This window comes from Podarcis tiliguerta (genome assembly GCF_965153285.1).
Source record: "Podarcis tiliguerta genome assembly, chromosome: 2".
Lineage (NCBI taxonomy): Eukaryota > Metazoa > Chordata > Lepidosauria > Squamata > Lacertidae > Podarcis > Podarcis tiliguerta.
Genome location: NC_139535.1, coordinates 93,411,890 through 93,437,477, shown reverse-complemented (window position 1 = coordinate 93,437,477; position 25,588 = coordinate 93,411,890). Strand labels below are relative to the sequence as shown.

At 40.9% G+C, this 25,588-nt stretch overlaps 1 protein-coding gene across 3 annotated transcripts in view; it reads right to left on the bottom strand.

Moving 5' to 3' along the window:
* Window positions 1-25,588, bottom strand: part of LOC310671364 (E3 ubiquitin-protein ligase RNF213-like) — a 90,049-nt gene that overhangs the window by 61,407 nt on the left and 3,054 nt on the right. For 2 of the 3 annotated variants that reach the window (XM_083427137.1, XM_083427136.1), the window contains exons 2-14: window positions 24,277-24,423; window positions 22,041-22,231; window positions 21,698-21,826; window positions 20,081-20,791; window positions 16,113-16,288; window positions 14,152-14,310; window positions 12,796-12,992; window positions 9,148-9,440; window positions 7,252-7,508; window positions 5,317-5,526; window positions 4,015-4,210; window positions 1,822-1,877; window positions 1,128-1,281 (exon numbers count right to left, since the gene is read on the bottom strand). In XM_083427137.1, the coding sequence (XP_083283263.1) occupies window positions 1,128-1,281; window positions 1,822-1,877; window positions 4,015-4,210; window positions 5,317-5,526; window positions 7,252-7,508; window positions 9,148-9,440; window positions 12,796-12,992; window positions 14,152-14,310; window positions 16,113-16,288; window positions 20,081-20,791; window positions 21,698-21,826; window positions 22,041-22,190 (2,688 nt within the window). In that variant the 5' untranslated portion in view covers window positions 22,191-22,231; window positions 24,277-24,423. The remainder of the gene's footprint in view (window positions 1-1,127; window positions 1,282-1,821; window positions 1,878-4,014; window positions 4,211-5,316; window positions 5,527-7,251; window positions 7,509-9,147; window positions 9,441-12,795; window positions 12,993-14,151; window positions 14,311-16,112; window positions 16,289-20,080; window positions 20,792-21,697; window positions 21,827-22,040; window positions 22,232-24,276; window positions 24,424-25,588) is intronic. The other variant, XM_083427138.1, reaches the window with a different exon arrangement.

Below are 25,588 nucleotides of genomic sequence, written 5' to 3'. Positions count from 1 at the left end.
GAAGCAAGCCCATTAGCGGATTAGCGCTTTTAGCGGTTTAGCGGCTATTAAAGGCTTAAGGGATTAGCGGATTAGCTGCTAAAAGGCTATTAGCAGCTTAGTGCCTTAGAAAAAGAGGGTGGGGAGCGGAAAAAAACCCCCCAGGAATCGCAAGACATTTTCGTCTTGCGAAGCAAGCCCATAGGGAAATTCGTCCTGCGAAGCACCTCCAAAACGGAAAACCCTTTCGTCTAGCGGGTTTTCCGTCTTGCGAGGCATTCGTCTTGCAGGGCACCACTGTACATGATTTACAGTATTGGAATATGGATATTTTGAAAACTAGTAATTATTTACAAAAGAAAAAGAGGTGGCCATCCCAAGTGAGGTCCATCTAGCATCTTCACTGACACCATCTGGTCCAGCATTCTGTTTCCAATACCAGCCAACCATGCACCTCTAGAACTCAAAAGGCATGAAGGTAAAGGCCGCCACATTTCAATCCCCAGCATCTGGCCGTCAGGGTTATCATGTGTCTCTGAACAGAGAGGTTCCATTTGGGATCTTTGTAACAGACATTGACAGATCTAGAGTATTTCTTTTTTTAAAGTCACCTAAGCTCATACTCATCATATCTTATAAGGGATTTCATGTCAATATCAGTTAAGAAGGAATCCTGGTTAATGCTGGCAAAAAAACAACAACAAAAAACAGAAAGGGAAGAATTGCAGATCTTCTACTCTGTGATCTGCTTTTAAAATGGTGCTTGTTTGTTTCTAGTTTCTGATTGTTTTGCTCCTTAATTTGCTTTGTTTTTAGCTTGCATTTTCTCTTTGTTTTAGGTTGCACTGTTAGCTTATTTTATACTGTGTCAGTTTTGCATAAGCCACCTTTGCGTAATTCTGTAGAAATGTGGTGTATACATTTATAAATAATACATTGTGTGAAGGCTTTACATTTTTTCCTGAACCTACTGGGCAACAGTAAAGTAAGGCAATCAGACATAGGGGGACCAAACTTAGCCTATTTCCCCCTTCCTTTTGAGCTTCCTTACAGAATCTCTTCCAGATGGCCTGGTGACTTGGTTCAGGAGAACACAGAAAAATATGCAGATACTCAAAAAATGTGCAAAATCATATAGAAATTCTCACCTCTGAAGGTGCAAGTCCAAGAATCCTTGAAAAAATCGCAGCAGATGAAGTTGGTATCTTGTATTGAAATACTAGTTTAACTTTGCTGCATATCATCTGATGAAGTCTTACACAGACTGACACATACGAGTTCCAAGAGTCCTGCTGCAGCATGCTAAATTGTGAAATACTTTAGTTACTGTGGGTGCAGAAAGCAGTGTTTCTCTAATGCAGCCTTTACCTCTGAGAGTCTATGGAATGTGAATAATTACTGAAATTGTGCAGCCCTGCATGCAGATTATATGCATGTGTGGCGGGGTGAAAAGATACTAGATTACTGGCAGAAGGAGAAACACATTTCATAACTTGATAACAAGAGCACGGATAAAACTAGCAAAGAAACTGACAAATTGAGATCATTCACAATTAAAGAACTAGTAAAGCAGAGCTAAGGAAAACTTGTACTGTACTTATGCGAATTAACACATTTAATTAGATTCTAAAGGCAGAGAGCATGCTATGAAAACTGAGGTAATAATGTTCTAGGCAATAATTATAAGGACATAACTATTAAAATTATTCTTTAGAGACAGTTAAATGTTTTGTAATCCTTCTATAACTGTATCACAATCTATATTCTCAGACTCCGTTTTGTGCTTTGAGGACTTTTTCCAGATAAGCATGTTTAAGGAAGGTATGTACAACTTTTACTTACCCATTCTGTGTATTACAGAGGATATTTATCACCATCTCCAGAAGCTTTTCTATTTCCTATGAAAGCAATAAAAATTAAGCCAGAGAACCAGAATCATTTCTTACTAGAATGTTGTACAAAACACCTTCAAATCATGCAACAATGAAATTGATCTATCTGGTTACGTTCTTTGCTTACTAATCTCTCCTGCTTCAAAGCTCTTATTTAGGTTAGGGCTTTGGCTCAATGGTGGCCACTGCTCTTTGGGTCTGGTGGGGCAGAAAGCAGGGCAGCTATGAGAGGTGGAACTAATGGTAAACAGTTCTATAATAGGCACAGAGATCCAAGAGGTATTTATGCAATGGGAGCCATGAATTGTGCAGTTATCTCCAGCTGGCTAACTGTGGAGCAGTCTCACTCCAAACACGCCAAGCTGTTACCATCCAAAAGAATACTCAGCATCCTCAAGAATTTCCCCTTCAACCACCTGGGAACTAGTTCCACAAATACTTTTAGTCACATATTAACAGTGGATTTATATACACATTACTGAAGACCAAGTCCCATGGATTTAGATAAGACTTTCTTTCTGATTAAGTACATATACCGTCAAACTTCGGTTCTCGAACACCTCCGTTATCATATGTTTCGGCTCCCCAACGCCGAAAACCTGGAAGTAAATGCTCCAGTTTTTTAATGTTTTTCAGACGCGGCTTCCGTTTTGAGTTTCCCTATTGAACTGAAGCTTCCACTTTCAGTTTTCAAACGTTTTGGAAGTCAAATGGTCTTCCGGAACTGATTATGTTCGAAAACCGAGGTTTCACTGTAGTAGGGATATGGAACCTCAGGCCCTTGGGACTCTCCCTAAGCCACGCCCCTCATCTCACCTTGGTCTATCCCCTCCTCACGTGCTTTTCTCTGGCTGTAATGCTTCCTTGAACTGTGATAATTTAGCCTCATTTGCCTAGTTGGGAGGATGGATGGATTGGTATAGAAAACTGGCATTTGAATAGCTAGAATGTACCTTACTGTTCAGAAGTTACTTATACAGTATCTGCTGTTTTACCAACTTTTTCCTCTGGTGCCGCCCACCACTGGCCTGTGGTCTCTGGAAGGTTGTCTATGTTGGAATTAGGCTCTCAGGCTGAAAAGGTTCCTCACTCCGGAAGTACAGGATTTCAGCCTCAGTAACAATAAAGCAAGTGCTACTGTAGTATTGTAGAATGTTTACAGAACTTATTGATGCATTCAAATCAGTATAATTTATATAGAATGAATTTGGCAATGTGGTTTGGAGTTATTAAAAAAAGACCATTTGTGTTTTTATATTGTGATTTTATGTTGTAACCTCCCTGAGACCTGCGGATATAAGGCAGCATACAAATTTAATAAAGAACAATAAGAATTTGGTTTTGAACTTTTTGTAGTTGCACTTTTCTTAACAATAACCATGGTTATGTTTGCCAGGTTTGAAATCTATATGGTTTGAGTTATTAAGTGTTAGGTGTTCTTTCTTTAAAAAAATAAATAAATCACGTGTTAAATTTTAAGATTGCTACACCAAACAACCCTAGGTATGATTAATGAAAGAGAAGAAAAGGCTGGAGTAGGGCATTCCCATGACCCAGTCCTGACACAGTAATCATGATTAGCTAGATTCTAGATCAGTCAATACTAAACAGTTCTGATTAGGGAATCCATGGAATCTCTATACAGTCATACCTTGCAATCCGTTCCAGAAGTCCGTTCGACTTCCAAAACGTTTGGAAACCAAAGCACGGCTTCTTATTGGCTGCAGGAAGCTCCTACAGCCAATCGGAAGCCATGGAAGCCCCATCGGACGTTTGGCTTCCAAAAATAGTTCACAAACCGGAACATTCACTTCTGGGTTTGCCGCGTTCGGAAGCCAAAACGCTTGAGAACTAAGCTGTTCAAAAACCAAGGTAAGACTGTATATTTTATGGAACACTATGTATGGACTATAACAAAGGTTCATTCCCCATAAAATATGCTGTCTCACTTAAGAGACCTCAATGTCCCTTTCTTGCATAACAATTCTATGGCTTCTCATTCAAACTATCAGGATAAAGACCAGTGTTCTTTATTTTAAAAATAACGAGATCTGATTGATTGAAGGGTTACTGTGGGGAGCTGAGGTATTATAACTTGTGCTGGTGTGATCTTCTATAAATGAACCAGAATTAAACAACAAACCTCAAAGTTATGGTAAGCGATTCGCAAATTCTTCAGTCGATGAAAGGTTCCTAGAAGACAATCTAACGGATAAGCAGAAAACTCAGAGATAAATTCAACCAAGTCCCCCAGAGGCAGCAGGGTGAACCATGACCTGAACAGTGCTCTGTCTCCGTTCAGCAAATGTTTCTTATTTTTCATTAGTGTAAGCAAGTGTCTACCAAAAAGAAAAAAAGAGAAAAAAGAAAGGATATTCAGTATATAGATCAGAATGGCAAATAAACAGAAATGGTGAGCAAGAGGATACTACAAAGTGAGTACACTCAAGTTTTTGCATGGTCAGGAAGATCAAAATGAAAAAGGTGGCTGAAACCAGGATAAAAACCTTCAATCCCTTAGGAAAGTTGTTTGAACACCTTCTGTCCTCCAGCTTCTTGACTAGTTATGGTTCCTTGCTGAGAATCTGACTTCCCTATGTGACCTTGGCCTGTGATTGGGCTTGGTTTCTCTTCTGTGATCTGACTTTGCTCTCTGAACTATTCTGCAAGTGGGTACTGGCTGCTGGCATCCTTATCCTTTGAAGCAGGACATAGCTTGACCAGAATTGCCTATGTTTTTGGAACCCAAGATTGGACAACTACAATGTGCTCCAAGTGGGTTACCCTTGGACTTGGACCGGAAGCTACAACTGGTGGAGAACACAGCAGGGAGATAAACTTGTGAGGTCAAAATGCTGCCAGCATATAATATACCTTACTTATGGGATCTGCACTGGCATCCAATATGCTATCAGGCCAAGCTCAATATTTTGGTACTAATGTTTAAGATACAGCTCAGGACCTGGTTAAGAGGCCACCTTTTCTTAACATACCCAGTAGGTCACCACCCCGATATATTTTTTGAGAGGGTGGATGAATAAGGAGAGATATCTCAATTGCACAATGTAGAAGAGGAACAGAATAGGAATAGCAACCAGTCTCTCATGTACCACGGATTTTTGAAGGGCCTTTTGTATGTGCCACACATAATTGCGTCAGGGACTGGTGGGCACACTGGCACCTGTGGGTGCCACGTTGACCACAAGTCTACCAACACAAGAAAATCCTGATCTTAGATGGTTTCCTTTATTGTAAGAAACATTCCCATTCTACTTCTTGCCATAAGAAAAGCTTCGGAAATCCTCTAAGGAAGGTAGTGAAGGAGACTACAAGTCAGAGAGGACAGGAGGCTTGTTCAAATCATGCCACTTTTCAGTGCAGTAAGTGAATGTGACTACTGATAATTTCAGAATGAAATAAAGTAACAAATACATTAAAAACTTACTTTTTATGTTCCTGTTTATTCCTGCATTCAACAAATACAAGACCTTCCAGCCCTGCACACTTCTCTTCAGAGTCAAGCAGAGTATTCACAGGAACATGCTCAAGATCAACAGAAGCAGTAAATAGATGAAAAGCTGGGATTGTCCACAGCCACTCATTAATTTTTTCTTCGATACAATGATTGCAAAACCTCTTCAAATATTGTTCCACACTGAAAGAGAAATAAGAAACTAACGCCTACCAGTAAAGGATTTTTTCTAAATAAACAAAACCTGCATTAAAAGTACTTGTGCATGAAACCAAAGGCTTTGTGGTTCTCTGCATAGGGTGCTCTCTACAATACTTCTGCATTTCTGATATAGAAATACATAGACCATTGCAACAAAAAGGTAATAACATAGTCCCCCCAAATTAATTTCTGGTTTTGTTGTATTTCTGCTGCATTCTGAATGAGGCACAGGAGCTGTTAAGGCCAGAACAATGGGCTTGGATTGAAAGTGTCTCTTTTGCAACTGCAACAAATCCAATGCAATGGAGGTCCCCAGTAGAAAAAGGCTGGGATACTTTTTTGCCAATCTCCAAGGCAGATTTTACAGGAAGGAAACATCCAAAGGGAATCAGCAAAATCATCTCTTCCACTTCTGCCAGTAGCAGAACCAAGCCAGCTATCTTTAAAATTGCACACAAAAAACGAGTCAAATTATATTTTTCTGTTGTGTCTCATAAAGTTACTACTTTTTCTCTAGGAGTATGGCATGCTGAATATTTCAACTTAAAAATTACAAAACGAGGAGTACTAAAAAGTTCGGAATTCAAAAGGTATTTTAATATAGTATAGTATGAGTAAAATTGCACAAAAATCATTAGAATTGATTGTCAAATATTATATATTAATATTATTTAGTTTTACATGATGTTTTCAGAAAGCAAAACTAAAATTCCTTGGTTTTCCAAAAGCAGTTTCTGTGTTTCTTCATCTAATACACTTACCAAGCTAAATGGTGTCCCATCACAAAAATAGCTCAGTTGAATTCCTCACACCAAAAAAACATATTTTAAAGTATGGATAGGTAAACTAAGGCCCGGGGGCCAGATCCGGCCCAATCGCCTTCTAAATCTGGCCCGCAGACAGTCCGGGAATCCGCGTGTTTTTACATGAGTAGAATGGGTCCTTTTATTTAAAATGCATCTGTGGGTTATTTGTGGGGAATAGAAATTTGTTCATATTTCCCCAAAAAAATATAGTCCGGCCCCCCACAAGGTCTGAGGGACAGCGCACCAGCCCCCTGCTGAAAAAGTTTGCTGACCCCTGTTAAAGACTGCTCACTGAAGACGTTTGCAAGAGTTAAATTTCACCCCTAAAATGACATACCCTGCTCTAGGAGGCAAAAAATTCAACAAGTGCATATTTATGGAGATATAGCTCCTACTAGCACAATGGAAATTTCTCCCCTCTTAAAAGAAGAAGAGGAGGAGGAGGAGTTTGGATTTGATATCCCACTTTATCACTACCCAAAGGAGTCTCAAAGCAGCTAACATTCTCCTTTTCCTTCCTCCCCCCCAACAAACACTCTGTGAGGTGAGTGAGGCTGAGAGACTTCAGAGAAGTGTGACTAGCCCAAGGTCACCCAGCAGCTGCAGGTGGAGGAGCGGAGACGTGAACCCGGTTCCCCAGATTACGAATCTACCACTCTTAACCACTACACCACACTGGCTCCCCCAAGGATTTTTTTATTTGTCAATAAAAAATGCTTGTGCAGACAGAAAAATCATAATTAAATGACACTTAATTCCTCCTGAAGTATAGAATTATGAGCCTGTTGAATTTTTGCATATCAGTGAGCTGCTAAAACAATGTCACAAACTTGAAACACTAGTCATTTAATTTATCTATTCAAAACACTAAACCTGAATTTTCAAATCCAAAATTACATACCGTAGCTCATGTTGAAAGAGTTCTTTGAAAGATTTTGCTTCATCTGCTGGTGGTTTCTCCAAACAAAGAAGGTTACATAACTGCACCAGATCATCTTTTGATGTTGGAATGCTATAATATTCTCCTAGTACAAGAGTGATCACTGCTAGGCCCAGCTTATTTTTCTTTGCCTTGTTCCAAGATGGACAGCTTGCATTGTTCTGATTAAGGAGGGGATGGGCTGTTTCTCTTAAATAATTGATAATTAACTGCTTGATCTAGAGAAAAGGATGAAAGTAATATAACCAACTCCACCTATTTTCTTTAGAAGACAATTACTTAATCTGAAATGCTTATTCAGATTATCACTAAACGGTTAGATTGGCACAGAATTCTGGCCACAAATCAGGGCTAATGCCATACATAAAACAGAAACCATTAGTTGCTTCCAATGTCTTTAAAGGACTTATCTGCCCAGGCTTTCCATGACCCATAAGTCTGGAACCAGTTTTATGCACCTGAACTAGATGAATTCCAGTTTTATTTTTTTATATGTATTTTGGAAGTTTATACACTACTGTTTCATTGTTGTACAATATTAAAGATCATTAAAACATATACCACCTAAGAGATATTTTAAAATATTATGCAATCTATAAAAGGCTAGCAAATAAATAAATAAATAAGCAAGCAAGCAAGCAAACCTGTGCACAAGTTGGTTCATGCAGCTCAAGAAGTTCCCACTTTGTCCCTCTCTAGAGTTGGGTAAACAAACCATGGAGTAGCTACCTTGGTATTACATGTGAACCACTACTCATGATTTGCTTCACACAACTGAACCGATTTGCCACAAAGCTAAACAATGGAATGGCTGACTTGTTTCCCCACTCTAGAAAAGGAGGAGCAAAGTGAGGAATACTTATGCTCCCTGCACTACCACGCATGATTTGACTAACTATGGCTTATGGCCAGCATCAATGAAAATACTATGTCCAATAGCACATTCCAAAGTAATTATTCTCCTCTACACAGAAAACAGTGACATTTACAGATGGGATGTGTCCATTCTTTATGCTTAGTACCAAGGAACCTCCTCAGTACCCAGCACAAATAATATGCCAGCTGAAAAAGAACAGAGCCAGCAGTGTACCTAGAGGTGTAGCGTGGGGGTATGTGGAGGGGCCATAGCCCCAGGCCCATGCTTTTTAGGGAGTATGAGCCAGGTGCCCCCATGCAGGGATCCCCGTCCTGCCCTGCCTGCTGGTGGGGATCTCTGAGCCCTCTCGCTCAGCCTGGCCCTGCTGCCGCCTCCCCAGCTCCCTTGCTGAACGGCCCAGCGTTTTGGGGGGGGGGTTGCCTACCAAGGGCTGCATCAGGTAGGCAGGCAAGCAGGGGTGCAGCGTGGTCCAGCTTGGCACTAGCTGAGCTGGCATGCAGGCTTCATGAATCCTCTGCATCCCATGCACCCAGGGGCATTGGCACCACGGGCTGACCTAGTGAGGTGGGTTCTGTTGATGGCACACACATGCGTGCTTGCATGGCCTAGGTGCCACAATGCCACTGAGTACCTTCTCTGCCAGTACATTCCAAGTGAAGGTAGCAGCAATTAGTCCAGGGCTGGGTCAGCAGCTGCCTAAGAGTATTGTCCCTCTAGCTCAAAGGCTGCACAAAATGTTATAGATCCATCAGATTTATTACAGGCAACTTTGTATTAATGTTTGTTCAGTGTGTGCAACTGTGTATACACACATTGCGCCGAACACAGAAGTGACCCAAAAAGTCACAAAAAGGGGCTGAACAGGGTGCTTGCATATATTTGAAACACTATTGAAAAAGCCTGCAATTTCATTTAAACATGTGGTACCTCAGAATGTAGAAAATCTTGTTCTAGATAATTGCAACTTTGATTTACAATACCTCTTTTTCTCCAAACTGTAAATCAGTCCATTCCTTTGGATTGTCCTCATATACCATTGGTTTCCGATTCACATAAAAAAACTGATGGAACTGATGGATGAAGCTGCTGACATTGAGAGGAGTCCAAGTGTTCAATATACTGAAGAGACTTTCTAGCATCACCTTTGCTGCTATTTGTTTTCCTTTCACAACCTCTTTCTCTGGATTTTTAAACCCAGGAATGTTGTTCTTAATAGTATTCCATAAAGTGTCAGATGGTTTAACACATACTATATCGTCATACTGATGCCAATCTGTTAAAAAATATTTTAGGTTTCATTAACACAAGATCAGGTTTCAATAAATACAGGCGCCTACAGGCCCATAGCAAAAAAGGTCATCCCTCTGGCAAATACCCTCTTCCCTCCCCTTGCATATATGGAAATCTCTTTCACTAATTGATGGTGTCTCCTGCAAAACCCCAACCTGGAGGAGAAAAACGACACAGCTCCTTTCTGCCATGGGCAAACTCTTGAAGAAAAACAGATGTTATTTCCCTCCTGGGAGGGAGCTGGGGGCACTGTTATACAGTGGTTCCACTCCTTCCTCCTGGGCCATGTTCAGAAAGTGGTGTTAGGGGATGAGTGTTCAAACCCCTGGGCTCTCACCTGTGGGGTGCCTCAGGGTTCTGTCCTCTCCCCCATGCTTTTCAACATCTACATGAAGCTGCTGGGAGAGATCATCAGGGGGTTTTGGTTGGGTGTTCATCAGTATGTGGATACCACCCAGCTCTACCTCTCTTTTAAATCAGAACCAGTGAAGGAGGTGAATGTTCTGTGTGAGTGTCTGGAGGTGGTTGGAGGATGGATGGCAGATAACAAATTGAGGTTGAATCCTGACAAGACAGAAGTACTGTTTTTGGGGGATGGCGGCGGGCAGGTGTGGGGGACTCCCTGGTCCTGAATGGGGCAACTGTGCCCCTGAAGGAGCAGGTGCACAGCCTAGGAGTCATTTTGGACTCACAGCTGCTCATGGAAGTGCAGGTCAATTCTGTGTCCAGGACAGCTGTCTACCAGCTGCATCTGGTACGCAGGTTGAGACCCTACCTGCCCGCAGACTGTTTCACTAGAGTGGTGCATGCTCTAGTTATCTCACGCTTGGACTACTGCAATGTGTTCTACATGGGGCTACCTTTGGAGGAGACCCGGAAACTACAATAAATCCAGAATGCAGCAGCTAGACTGGTGACTGGGAGTGGCCACCGAGACAATATAAACCGGTCCTGAAAGACCTACATTGGCTCTCAGTACGTTTCTGAGCACAATTCAAAGTGTTGGTTCTGACCTTTAAAGCCCTAAACAACCTTGGCCCAGTATACCTGAAGAACTGTCTCCACCCCCATCGTTCAGCCCCCACACTGAGGTCCAGCTTCGAGGGCCTTCTGGTGGTTCCCTCACTGCGAGGTTACAGGGAACCAGGAAAAAGGGCCTTCTTATTAGTGGCACCTGCCCTGTGGAACACCCTCCCATCTGACGTCAAGGAAATAAACAACTATCTTACTTTTAGAAGACATCTGAAGGCAGTCCTGTTTAGGGAAGTTTTTAATGTTTGATGTTTTAATATTCTGTTAGAAGCCACCCAGAGTGGGTGGGGAAACCCAGCCAGAGGTATAAATAAATAATACTAATAATTACTCCTGTATGTTAGGACAAAGGAAGGAGCACCAGGAGGACTGGGTACCTTCCTCTTCCTTTATGTATCAATGTACATTTGCCATCCTCCATCCTCTCCTGTGATATTTGGACATCAAGACATATCGAGTCCCCATTGTGTCGTTCACTTCCACTCTCCCTACTGCTGGCACTAGTCTGCTAGCCACAGTTAACACTTTGCAAATTGTTCTGCCTGCAAAGCAGAGCCTTTGGAGGGAAAGCCTCAAGTGTTCCACTTTCAGCTGGCAGATTCACAGAAGGTAAACAAGTGCTGCATCGATTGTTTGCAGGATGGGTAGGCAAGTAGGTTGCATTAATGCCAAGTGTTTCTCTCTTTTCCACCGTGCCATTGCCATCTACATTCATACCACAATGCACACATCAAGAGAAAAAACAAGAAGGCAGTGAATAAAGCACCTTCTGGTGGAAGGAATGGATATTAGATTCTTTGTCTACTCCTGGTTCACAAACCCTGCAGTAATGGCTGGTCGGGCTGTATCGTTGACCTGGTACCCCAATGCCACACAACACTACGGATTATTGAGAGGGGAAGGGCAGGGGGGAATCTGCACAGTGGTGGAGTGGTGGATTGGCTCTGTATTGTGCCTGCACTGAGCTCCCTTGCTCCCGCCCCCTTCAATAACCAGCAGTGATGGAGGGAGTTGGGAAGTTAGGTCAACAATGCAGCCCCGCCTCTGGATACTTGCAAATGCTGCAGCCCTTTATGATGATGGAAATGTATTTCCACTTAATCCAATCATAATTTGAACATATATGTGTTTACAGAAGAGAAATTAGACTTTGTGTGACAAAATATGCATGGTTTTCATTTAGCTAGCTCTTCCAAGTCTCTGTGAAATAGCTATTCCTGGTCTTCCCCCATGTCTCCCACTTAGCATGGAAGAAGACTGCATCTACCGCTACTGGGGGAGTTTAAGAAAAATTGTGCATCCTATGCACAGTTCCTTCGAATTAAATGCTATTAAGCTCTGTATTGCTTACTTCTAAGTAAACATACATAGGATCATGATGTAAAGACATTAAATAAAGTAAAAGGGGTTTCTTGATAACTGAAGTAATGGAGAAACAATTACCCAAATTATGAAGCTGTAGACTTTTGCAATGTATGTACCAATCATATATAAAGTCCCCTTTCATTACTGCGTAATCCTAATAGCTAGCCCAATTATAATTGCTTTCTTCTCCCTAAATATTCCAAAAGTAGGAATGTTTGTTTGCTATTTTATAATGGTCTAAAGACCATTTGAAGTTCAGTACATGAAATTTGATGTCCAGGACATTGCCCTCAGATGATTTCAGCAACTGCTAAGTAGCATGAACAAATACATATTTCCATTGACTTCCACGGAGGTGCTTTCTGAATTCCACTGCTTCCATGTTCATTTAATTAATAGCCATATTCATTGGAAAGTTCTGCCCTGAGCAAATGGGGAGTTTTATATCTCAGTTTGGCAGGAAACATTACCCCCACAGAGAGAAATAATGTCTCCTGCCAAGTCAGGAGGCTAGATCATACTACAGCAGCCCAACTTAGTAGCATCTGAATACTTTGGGTTACAACCCCTATCATCCCTGACCACGCTTGGTGGGACTGATGGGAACTGCAGTCCAATAGCATCTGGGGGGCTACAGGCTGGGCAACGCAGTAGTACAGCAGTCAGAGTCACTAGCTCCTATTAGGCATCCCCAGATGCTGGCCTGAGAAATGAAGCGCTGTTCAAGCAGCCCTCCAATATTGGCCCTTCTCTCATCTATGATACTGTCACCTATGCCTTCCTTCTAGCTACTTGGACTCTGTTCTATGTCTAGCACTTGTTCCAGAACTTCGGAAACTTCCATGGTTTTATATAACATTTCTGTTTTCTTGGGAACTACACAAACCCTGTCTATAAAGTATTACCAAAACCACAATCATATGGCAGAGATAGTTCCTTACCTGTGCCACATAGTAGTGCTGACTCTATAAACAAAACACGATTTACAATCATTCCTTTCTGACAAGGTTTGTAAATGAATTCCCACTCTCCGTCCTTCACACGTGCAACATAGTATTTATAGGGAATTGGTTTTTGGATATTATCCTTATGAATAGTGACACAGCCTTCCATTAGGTGACCATGCTCACCAAGATCCCTAGTATTTTAAAAAACAAAACACAAATGTACATCTTAGCAGTAAAGCATGACAATAGGCAAAACTTTTTCAACTAACTTTTATGGAAGGAGAGGTCTCCAAATATTTACCATTTAATATATAGTTATATGCCTTAAAACATAATGACCTGGAATAAACAGTGTTGCTAGATCAGATATGCATACATACTAAATTAAGACGACACACACACACAACTCACTACTTTCCCTCCATGTTGAACGATACTATTCTAAACACTGGCCCCTATTTATACATGGTATTCTACTCTCAAGAGGTTAATAGTGGAACAATCTACAAAAGAATAATGTAGCCTAATAGCTATTATTGCAATGTGAGGAACAAGCAAGCAGCCTTAGTAGCCAGAGGGCAAGAATTCAGTAGCCTACATAGCATGTTGATATGCATATAAAGTAAGGGATTCCTAGAGGAGATGTATGAGAGTTCACACAGAGACACATAATTCTCCCTTACAGTTGGTGCAGTATTGGCCACATCACTCCATATTACAGGGTTTGCCTCCACCCCGGAGGTACATCCAGTTACAATACTTCATTATCATCATGCAAACTTCACACACACACACACAGAAAAATAGTGCTCAAAATGACAAGGAAAACAGCAAAACGTTTTTAAAAATCAAGAGTCACAACTACCACTTCAAAGTAACAAGGATAACAACAACATTTGTATGCTGCTGCATTTATTTAAAAAAACATTTCAATACTGTAAATGTAACATCATACCTCCTGGCAATAATAAAAATAGCAAAGGAGTTTTACAGTTTCACCTTGCTAATGAGAGAATAAAAATGACGTTTGTTCTTTCTGTAATATCTTTCTCCTCTGGTCATCATGTTTAATTGGAGACATGTTTAAAAGTAGACATCTGTTCCCAATCACACAATGGTTAATGAAAACTGCCTTATCTGAACTAGGGGGGAAATTAGTAACCGCAGAGTTGGAAAAAGATAAAGCAAGAATGCTAGGACAGAGGTACTGAAAAAACCAAAGGGGAGACTAAATGCCTTGCCAGATCTTACTATTTGTTACCGTCATCTAGCACTTCTACATATAGCAATATTCTTTATGGCCCATGAATCCATTCCAAAGCTTGCATGAATGCACAAAATTGTACTCACTTTGTGAAAGTCATCTCACAGACATTTTCCTTCCAGTTAAGATAGCCAGATATGCCTTGTGCCTTGACAAAAACTTTGTGCTTCCCAGGATCCAACTTGAAGTCCTTGGAAAGTATAGCATGAAAATATACCGTAACGCCTTCATCAGCACTCACATGGCTGCAACAGTGAAGACAACAATGGTCAGTACAACATATTTTGGTGAATTTATGGAGTAGGGCACCACAATGTATCAGAACAGAAAATGGTTCCATGGCGTTGAAGAGTCCACACCACAACTCTATATGTTAGAGGAGAGGAGAGGGAGAAAACTACCAAGAAGAGACACAAAGTATCACTGTATGAATAAAATTAGAGAACTCTTTCAGAAGCTTCAAGGAACAGAGGATGAGATATCAAAACTCAAGCTTTTTCCTATAAATTTCAGCTAATATTCATTATACCAAACAGTATGATCCAGGTTCACAAATCAGTTCAAACTATTCATCTTATTCTATACAAGATAGTTCATATGGTCAGAAAATGCAAACAGATGCTCAAAGAATCCAAAATATGCCATTGCTGTAAACGAAAAGCAATAGGCATTACTCAGAGCAGGCCCATCTAAATTAAAGGACCTAATTTAGCCTACTCTGAGTAGACCCGTTGAAATTAACAGTTGACCACCACCCAATATGTACAAGGTTCACGAATACGGTTCACCCCAATTGCCAGGGTGATGAGGGTGTCGGGGTTTGGCAAATGAAATAAACTGCGGTATGTGTTTCCTTCACACCTGTGCCCTCCATGCCCCCCAAGCCAAAAAGTTCAGCTGGAGATTTGTTTTGGCTCTAAGTGCAGAGCCATTAAGAAGCCTCCACCCTCCCAACTTCAGTTCCAAGCTGAACGGATATTGTTACTGCCAAGGGTAGGAACAGTTGCAATCATAGTCTCCAAAGTTTTGGCAGTACCTATGCCAATACTATATTACATCAATTCTGTGTTGGAAAAGACATAGCAAGTCCATATGTGTAGCAGTACCTAAGCCGACAGACTTCTGCCCAAATAAGATGCAAAGACTTTACACCAGCAAGGGGGGAGCTACGCCTGGGCTGGCATGGTACAACCTCAAGAGAAGTTGTGGCTGTCACCAATTTAAGGGAGCAATCCAAACCCAAGATCCACTAGGATGAGTAATGTTTGGAACAGGCAATCTCCTACACCAACTGAAGGCTTTCATGATGGCTTAGCCAGAGATATTCTAGACAAGTCCTCCATCCTGGGTCAGCCAGCTGAACTGAGGGTTTTAATCCTCGGGGGGGGGGGGGTGTTCCAGGGCATGTTGGGGGTGTGGAGAGGCAAATTTAACCTTATTCCAAATTCTGTTCAGCTCAGTCATATGACCTAGCAATCCAGTGAGAGTTACACTGGCAAAAGGGGTAGGATAAGTTCAACTCAACTTTAAAGACTTCTTTCCCTCCATTAGGCTTCTGAGTGGAGTTTGGAATAGGGATAAGTCACACTGGCATATTTTATCCCAAGTTTAATTAAACTGGCTTCCTGTAATCTGGATTGCTCTACCCTTATGTGGCTTATGTCAAAAGGGAAAACAAGCAGGTATGTTAAAAGGTGTAATGTTTATTATCTTCCGACTTCTTCCTAAAAAATAAAATGAACTGATCAATACAGAAATAATGAGTGGGTAAAAATGATTGCTCCAACAGTTAGCTTATCCATTGCGGTCTTTTAAAAAATGCTTTACAGAAATCATAGTATTTTAGAAATGGTACTCATGAGATGTTGGTGGCACTGGGAAGATCTATGAACAGGACATAGTGAAGCGCGTTAGATGAGTATTTGTGGTAATTTCAGATTTAGTAAAGCTTCGTGTTTCTAACCTTTCAGATCAGAACTATGCAACAACTGCTACTGGCCAATTCCAATTTAATACCACTTTTGAAATAAACAGAAATGTGCTATACCTCTGCTTGACTTCCTGGTTTGCCTGCTGCTTCTTAGTCTTTTGATCTTTCTGTTGCTTCTTCTCATTGGTAGCAGCAGAAGTCTTTCCCTTCTCAGACCCTTCTGCTGGAGTTGTTGCTTCTTCTGTTTTTTTGCAGACATTTTCCGCTTTAGTCTGTTCTTCCAGCTTGGCTTTCTGTAACATAGGCATATGTGATTCAAAATGCTTGAAAAAATGTACTAGTCCCTTGTGGCTTGAAAGGGGGGGGGTGGAGCTTAATCTTGTGCCTGGCTCCCAAGGATAAAATTATGCGTGAGACAGGTCATCAGAACGGGTTATTTTAGAAGTTTCTGCAAGATGGCGAGCGGACTGAGAATCTGACAGCTCCTGTCAAATTTGGCCATATGGAGCCTAAGGGGAAGAGCGCAAGAGCGATGCACCTCCCCCAAAAGCCCCAAGAGGAGCACTGAGGTGTCTCGGGGTCCTGCGGCTCACTAATGGCCGCTCAGTACTGCCGGTCCCTGCCTTTGTGCCGAAAGGTGCGGCGAGTGGGGAAGCCAAGTGTGCCGGTGAGCTAGGCACCAACGTGGCTTCGTAGAGAGCAAAACCTCCAATCCAGCCACGAGCGGTTACGTTTTCAGAAGACCGAAACCGATTGCAAAGGTGAGGAGTGCTTAATTTGATTGATTTGGCAAAAAAGGGGAATGTTAAAAGGAAGTCCACTCCTGTTCCTGGTGATATGAGCACGAAATACATACAAGTGAAGTGTTGATGAAGTTCACTTTGGAAGATAAGTTAGCTAATGAATAATAAGGATTAAAAGATTTCACCAAGCTCTTACTTATACCAATCACTAAGATTTTCTCTTTAAAAAAAATACATTGAACTTGACTTGAATTTGAACTTGAATCCATCCTATGTTGCAATTGAACTTGACTTTAAATGGAGGCTAAACCGGAGAAGGACTGCACTGTTATTGTATGGAAGAATATCACAAATTTCTGCTCAGGAAGAAAGATTGGACTGACCCTCTGAATTTATGCTACTTGTAGGAAAGAAGTTTTTGAGCTTTCAGAGTGCTGAAGACATCTAACCTAACGGAATTATAATTGTGGACTTATTTTATTAAAAGGTAACAGCTAGTTAAAAAGCAAGATTATAAAAAAGCACTATAATATTCATTGCTAATATTGGCCTAAATTGGATTTTCAAATACAGTGGTGCCCCGCAAGATGAAAAACCCGCTAGATGAAAGGGTTTTCCATTTTGGAGGTGTTTTGCAAAACGAATTTGCTATGGGCTTGCTTCGCAAGACGAAAATGTCTTGCGATTCCTGGGGTTTTTTTTCTGCTCCTCACCCCCTTTTTCTAAGGCACTAAACTGCTAATAGCCTTTTAGCAGCTAATCCGCTAATCCCTTAAGCCTTTAATAGCCGCTAATAGCTGCTAAACCGCTAATGGGCTTGCTTCGCAAAACGAAAAAACCGCTAGACGAAGTGACTCACGGAACGGATTCTATTCGTCTTGCGAGGCACCACTGTAATTCAGTTTTATTTATACAGTATTGGCAATTAAAAAATACTCTGATGTTAATGGATGTAAAGAAGGGGATATACAATTGTTAAATCTGCTAAAATTTGTTTTTGTGAGCAAAGTAGAAGGGAGGGAGGGAGGAGGCTGGAAGTACGGGTTTTTTTAATTGAGTCTAGTGAAACGGCCTTGACAAAGTACTGATAAAGCCAAAATAACACTTTCCCTGGTGGGAAAGGACTTTTTGCTTTGAAATTTAATCTTAGAAAGGAAGCTGGGAAACAGCAAGAGAACTGCAGCCCCATCTCAAATTAGAATTGGCAGAAAAAATCTTAATGCTGAAGCAAAACCGTAAGACAAGAGAAATACGAATTATTTGACTTACTTTTAGAATTTAAAAGAGAATTGTTCGATCAGACAAAAGAAATAAAGCAAAATGCTGATAAGGCAGCCTCTCTAGTTCGGAAAAATACTAATTTACTTTCAGAGGCTGTGGGACAATTTAAAGAAGCACACACCACTAACATGGGAAAGGCTGAGGTACGAGGTTTGAGGAAAACGCAAGGGAAAGTGAGGGTGGTCTATGACAAAAATCACACCTTGGGTGAATTGATTTGGGAAGCTTCGGCGGTGATGGAGATGAAGCAGGAAGGGCAAGTAAAAAGTATGAGAGGCTACCATATGTGGTGGCATAGCAAAATTATTAAGAAGGCTTGGGAAGTGATATATAAAATTTGAAGAGAATGTTGAAAATGACTTTGTTTAAAAAAAACAGAAGCTATGATTCTGAAAGATACAGGACCTAACGGATTTACCATGCAAAAGACTTTGTTCCTGTATCTGAGAATGGACGCCACGCCAAGACCAGCCCATCCCTATAGAAGGAAGAAGCCACCACCAAAGAAGATGGAGACTGGCAAAGCAAACTAATGAACTATGCAGGACATACTAGACATTTTGAAACTCTAGAAAGAAAAAGGACATTGTTTTCTTTCTTTTTTAAAAAAAGGGGGGGATGTTCAAGGCATATTTAGCAAGCTTTATGTATAGGCTTTTACATTAGTTGAACTTTTAAAGGTCACTTGTAACAACATGAATAAGGTTTTAAAATTGGATAGTTAAGAATATAAGATTTTGTGGACGTGTATGAAGAAGTATAAAATAATGGAACCAGGAGGGGGAGTGGAGGGAAGTCAATTAAGATGTATGATTTTGATGTTTGTTTGTTTTTGTTAATATAAAATTAATAAATTGTGTGTATACACACACAACACACACATATATTGGGGAGGGGAGCTTAATCTTGTGTCCAGCTCCCAGTGAGAAAATTATGTTTGAGACAGATTACCAGAAGGGGTTATTTTAGAAGCCATGGACTAGGTGGGTAGGGGTATCTCCCCCACAATATTTTGTTTTCACGCAAATGAATCTCTTCTTTCAACAGCCTCTGGTGAATCCTGGTGGTAACACCTGGCGCTCCACTGGGTCAGGTTGGATGGGCTCCCTTTAAGTATTTTCCTCCACTGTGGCCCTGTGCGCTATGCAACTAGATCAGACAAGCTAGCAAGTGATCCCTTAAGCCCCTCCCCAATGCACTTATGCAACATAAAATCAGGAGAATTGTGAAGACAGAAAAGGACAGCTTCCTTTTCAATCCCTCAGTGAATCTTACAGCCGTGGGCAACAAAGGAAAGATTCTGAAAGGGAACCATCCAGTCCAGAGCAGGGAGGTTGTCTCCATTAGGCTAAATGAACCCCTTTTAAAAACAAAAGATCAACCCTAGCACCTAACGAAGCTTCAGCAAATAAGGGACTAACACATCTTTTAACACCAGGGACATTGGGGAAGGATGACAAGGATGATTTGTTCACGGTACTCCTCTCACTGCTGCTTCTTGCCCCATGCCTGATAAATTCAACAGGAGCAGGATTATTTTGCCTGGGGCCACCTGAAACCTGGAACTGATTCAGTCTGTTGGTCCTATTTGAATTTCTCGGCAGCTTTTGATACCAAGCACAGCACCTTTTGAGAGTACCATTCTAGGATGAAATTAACAGGTAACAAGTGGTTTTAGTCCATCCTGGATTGTAGATTCCAGAAAATGGTGCTAGGACTGGCTGTGTTGGTGGATTTGCTCCATGCCAACCTCCATGCTGCCTCGCCCTTTCCCCCCCCAGTAAGCAGAAGCGGCACGGCTGTCAGGAGATCAGGTGAGTGGCGTCAGCCCACCACAAAGTCCACTACGCCTGCAGAACTCGATATTGCCTTCTACTCTGTTCAACAACTGCATGAAACCACTAGGAGAGGTCATCTAGAGATGCAATGTCTACTTTCATTAATAAGCAAATGGATGACATGCAGCTCGAACTCTCCTATTCAGGAAAACACCCAAGAAGGCAATGGAAGCAGACATATGCCCACACAATGAGACAGCCAATAGGACTGCAGGCAACATACCTTTGAAACCGAAGCACTTGTCTGTTGCTTGGTCTCTTCAACTTTTTTCTTACGACCCGGGCTCACTTCCGATTCAGACGAAGTTGTCTTAATTTCCCGATTTTGATCTTCTGTACTTGATTTTGCAACTTTATTTTCGGAAGATTCACCAGTACAGCAAGGGTCCAAAGAGGCACTCTCTGCATCTCCATCAGAATTAGGTTGTGCTGCAACCAAAGTCTGGGTATCTGATATATTTCCCTGAGACAGATCAGTTGCAGTAGAACTTGTCTTACTTTGTTCTTTACTAGAACCTGTTTGTTCACCAATTACATCATTCTTTTCAGAGCTTTCCTCCTCCATCTTCTCTTCTGCAACTGCAGCACCAACATGCTGGTCTGCTGCACCATTATTACTATCCTGACTCTTGGTATCAATATCACCAACATATTTTTCTGCAACAACTGCTAGACTCTGATTTATGTCTAAGGAGCTACTTTTAATCTGACCTCCACTGTCACCATCTGACTCCTTGTCTGATTTGGTCAATTTATCTTCTGGGCTTTGAATTTCCTTTGGTTGGTTTTTTGCATCTGTCACTTCAGGGCTAAAGTGATCAAGACTTGGTGGTGCTGAACTAAAAAATCTTGTCAAGGATGTCATTGAGGAGTCCTGAACTTCTTCATCTGAGGGATGCCTTTTCTTTTTCTTTTTCTTCTTCTTTTTCTTCTTCTGCATGATGGAAAAAATAAAATAAAATAACACTCACTTCTTAAAATGGAGAAAGCCTGCTTTTAAAGGTTCAGAGGTAAAGCAAGAATAGATCATTCGCCCTACATCCTCAATATTAACCTTCCCAGCATATGCTTCCACTCTTAGCTATGGAAAAGACCTAGGCACATCCGTTATTATTACAGTGGTACTTTGTAAGTCAAACATAATCCATTCTGGAAGTCCGTTCAACTTCCGAAATGTTCAGAAACCAAGGCATGGTTTCTGATTGGTTTCCGAATGCGGAGGCACGCCAGAAACAATAGCGGAAGCTGTGTTGGACATTCGGGCTTCCAAAAAAGCGTTCGAAAACCAGAACACTCACTTCTGGTTTTCGATCATTCGGGAGCCGGAACGTTCAACTCCTAAGGCATTCGGGAGCAGAGGTACGACTGTACTACTAATTACTTGTCCTTCAATCCATGGCAAGGAGCACCTCCTATCAACTGGTTGGTATGCAATTATGCACTTTCCTGGACAGAAATAACTTTCTGCTATGACTCATGCATTGGTGAACTCAAGACTGGATTACTGTAATATGCTCTTTGTGGAGCGTCCCTTGAAACTGGACCTGAATCTGAAGATGGAACATAATGCACCCATGGCTGCCATTTTCCATGGGTGAGAAAACCTAGCTTTCATAGGAAGCTGCCTTAGATTGAATCAGGCCATTGGTCCATCCAGCTCAGTGCAGTGGCAGCAGCTCTCCAGGATTTTGGGCAGGGTTTTCTATTTGCAAGAGCTAGTCAAGGATTCTGACAAAAATGCATTTTTCCAATCAGCAATTCACAGCAGACACTTGACTGGCAACTGATACTTCAGACCAATTCACTTACTTAATTACTCACTGCACATAGGAAAAACTACCTGCTGCGGGCTTGAGCATGGGCTGCTGCCCTCATATAGGTCTGGTTTCTCCTTTTTCCTTTTTCTGGAAGGAGGGTTATCATCCTCATTCAACTCATTCCAGTCAACATCGTTCTCAACTTTTACTGCCTGTTGAAAAATAGCCTTGCTTTCAGAGAGCTTAGCATTTGTAAGCAAAATGTAACTGCTTGCCTATCAATGCAGCAACTTTAAACCAAGTGGCCATTTCAAGAAGCATCAGCAAAGCACACTTAACAGCTCCACCATAGCAGACAGCAGGAAGCAAAAGTTTGTATTTCTGAAATCTCTGCACTATGCCCAACCTGTTCTCAAATGTACTCACTTTTTTCTGTGTGAGAGAGGCTTGACTCCCAGGGCTCTCAGATAAAGATTTTTCTGGCTCCCCTTGTGCTTCCCCAGTTAGTGGCTGCTTATCAACGGAAGATCCCAAGGAAGGGGAGCTTTCCACTCTCAGTTCGCCCCCAGGCTCCATCTCCAGCACTGAAGTCAGTTTTGCATCTCTGTTTTCTGCAACTGAAACAGAAGAATTGCAGAAAGTTATCTATGGAGAAGTCTGACATTAGTTCAGAGGCAGGGCTGGGGGTCTCAGTGGTGAACAGGAACCAACATTTTTAGACACAGAAGTCAGTAAATTTTCTGTCAGGCCCACAAAGAGCATTATTTAATTATTAAATCCCCAGGCATGAACCCCAGGTTACACCTCTCTTTCAATGAAGAAATTGAAGAGCATATGCTTGCCTTTCTGATGCAACAACACATCTCAGATACTGTCTCTATAATTCACATTTCATTTTATTAGCGCATCCCATTCATCATACTGCAGAAAGTAATTCTTTTAATTAATGTACAACAACAAAGTAAGTTACACTTTCTCTGTGGCTATTGCACCATTGCCATTTTGGTCTGCAGTGTTTTTTAAAGTCTGTTGCTGTATATATCTTAATGTTTCAGGTTTTTTTCCACACAGAGTGTTAACAACACATATGCAAGCTGTATGACTAATGTCCACCAACCCATTTGGCTGTGCCTATTTGATTTTTTTATGTAAGCCGCGTTTGGCATTTTGTCTAAGACAGACAGAATGTTTTAATAAATAAATAAATAAATAAATAAATAAATAAATAAATGGGTCACATAACAAGCCTTCTAACAGCTGTTTCCCCCCCGTGGTGTTATTCTAGCATGTTTGGGCCATAATTATGCTTGTCAAACATTCCCCCCCCCCCCCCACTGCAGATGGCATGGTGAGAAGGAAGAACAGCCTCTTGTTACCACCATTAGATTCTTAAGATAGTATCTCTCAGGTAAGGGACAGAGAGGTGTTTTTGGATCTATGTTTGCATAGATCGCAGAGTGCTGTAGCATTCCTCACTTTATAGCATAAGGGAAAGTAGATGTGTAATAGGAATCATGAGGTAAGGGAAGTGTTAGGAGTGTGCAGAAAATGGGCAAGAGAAGGACAAAAAGCTGGAGGGGGGAAAGCTGGACATTCATTTATTTTTTCCAAAGAGCAGCTGCAAGGGGCTTGTGGTTTTCTTATCTAGTTGCTGGGTGACTTATCACGTACTGTTGCATATGAAATATTCTCCCACATCCACATTCCTGAGGAAGAGAAGAGGGCAGTTTGGAGAACAGAGAACTGTGGGAAGTTGCAAGAGTCAGGCGTTTGGACAATTGCTTTCTGTAAAATTTGAGTAAGTTGGAGCTGCTAGTGTTTAGAAGCTTGGAGAACTTGTCTTGTCATATGTGTGAAATGTATAATGTCTTGAACTATGAATGGAGGCAATATAATCCGTAAAATACTGCTAAGCCTGTGTCTTGCTGTTGGAGAAATTTAATCACTTCTTTGGACTTCCAGGAACACATACCCCAACACATTTACCCAGTTAAGGTTTGGGGGCATGGGTTTAGTGGTTTTTAAAACAGTGCATTTAGCTCTACAACAAATACTCCAAAAGAGAATGAAAACATGGTATGGGATAAAAGAGTGGAGAGAGAGACAGAAATAACATATGCACAAACTGGAACTTATATACATCTCATGCTATTATTGATTAAATTACAGTGGTACCTCGGTTTACAAACTTAATCTGTTCCGGAAGTCCGTTCTTAAACTGAGGCGCCCTTTCCCTAATGAGGCCTCCCACCGCCGGTGCCCTTCCATTGTTCAGATTCCATTCTTAGACTGAGGTAAAGTTTGCAAACTGGGACACTATTTCCGGTTTTGCAGAGTTCATAAATTGAATCGTTCTTAAACAGGACTATTCTTAAACCGAGGTACCACTGTACTACCAGTTGAATTTTACACTTACTATTCTTACTCTCCAATACAGAGTTACAGGAACACAAAAAGGCAAGGAGAGGTAAGGACATTGACTGGCCAGCAACAACTCTGCAATGTCCAGAACATTCATAGGCAAGGGGGGCAATAAACCAGACAGACACCAATGATTCTAGAACTTTTCCTGTCTTACATATTTTCATTGTATCCCTAATTCATATTGGAAAGTAGTTGTTCACCATTTTGTGATTCTTGGTTAAGGCTGTAAATCACTTACTTTGTGTGCTGGTAGAAGAAGACTCAGCTAACTTCTTCCCACAGTCACTGCAGAATTTGTGAGATGCAGGCTGAGCACTGCCACATTCAGGGCATTTAAAGCCCTTTTCATGCAATTGCTGATCCAGGGTGAAGTTTTTCCCCCAGCCTGTTGGAAAGCAAGAAAACGTAAGACAAATGGGGTGAGATGACATTAGTCATACAACTTGCTTGCATATTGTTTCACTCAGTGAAACGAAACTAACTGGAGTAACATTTCATATACTCATAGAGAATTAATAAATGTAGTTCTGCTTAATGATTCATCAGATCAGGATACGTTCACTAGTTCTGTATTTTAACAGTATGTTATAAACACAGGAACCCACCTCAAACACACACACAAAAATGCATACAGATAGGTTTCAATTATAATAATTCTAAAATTAACATCAGACTTCAAAACGTAATCAAAGTTATAACTTGTATCTTTGTAGTGAATTTTAATAGTTTTAAGCTGCTTTGGCTTAAATGAACTTGGCTGAAAAGTTCATTGTAAATATAACAGTAACAATACTACTTTTAATACAAAGTATTTTGCCTCATGAACCCTAATGAATTCTTATAAAACTAACCAAGAACAGACATAAACTTAAGTCATAATGCGTCAAACCTGTTGCAAGATGTTCTAATAAGTAGTAATAAAAATAATTTATCACTTATACCCCACTCATCTGGCTAGGCCTCCTTAGCCTATGGGTGGTTCCCAACAGAATATTAAAAACACAATAAAACTTAAAACATAAAGAACTTCCCTAAACAGGGCTGCCTTCAGAAGTCAGATAGTTGTTTATTTTCTTGGCACCTGATAGGAGGGTGTTCCACAGGGCAGGTGCCACTACCGAGAAGGCCTTGTTCCTGGTTCCATGTAACCTCACTTCTCGCAGTGAGGGAACTGCCAGAAGGCCCTCGGAGCTGGATCTCAGTGTCCGGCAGGGTGGATAAAAATCAATTTTTTTTTTCATTTAAAAAAAATCTGATTTTTAAAAATTTTAATAGGATTTTAAAAATAAAATGCTTTTGGAGGAAAAATCTTTCTAAAGATCGTTTTCTGTTTAAGTTACTTTATAGTCCAAAGGCTATTCATCGGGAAATAAGGATTTGTTTTAAGTTTTTCATGTGTGCTAAAGCTCAGTCTAAGTTTTTTGGAAAAAAACGTTTAACCACAACAGTTAACAAACATGGATACATATGCTATAATGTTATTGATTTAGTTAAATAAATTGTTTAAATTGTTGTTAAGAAAATGATTATTTTTCTCTTTCCAATAAAGT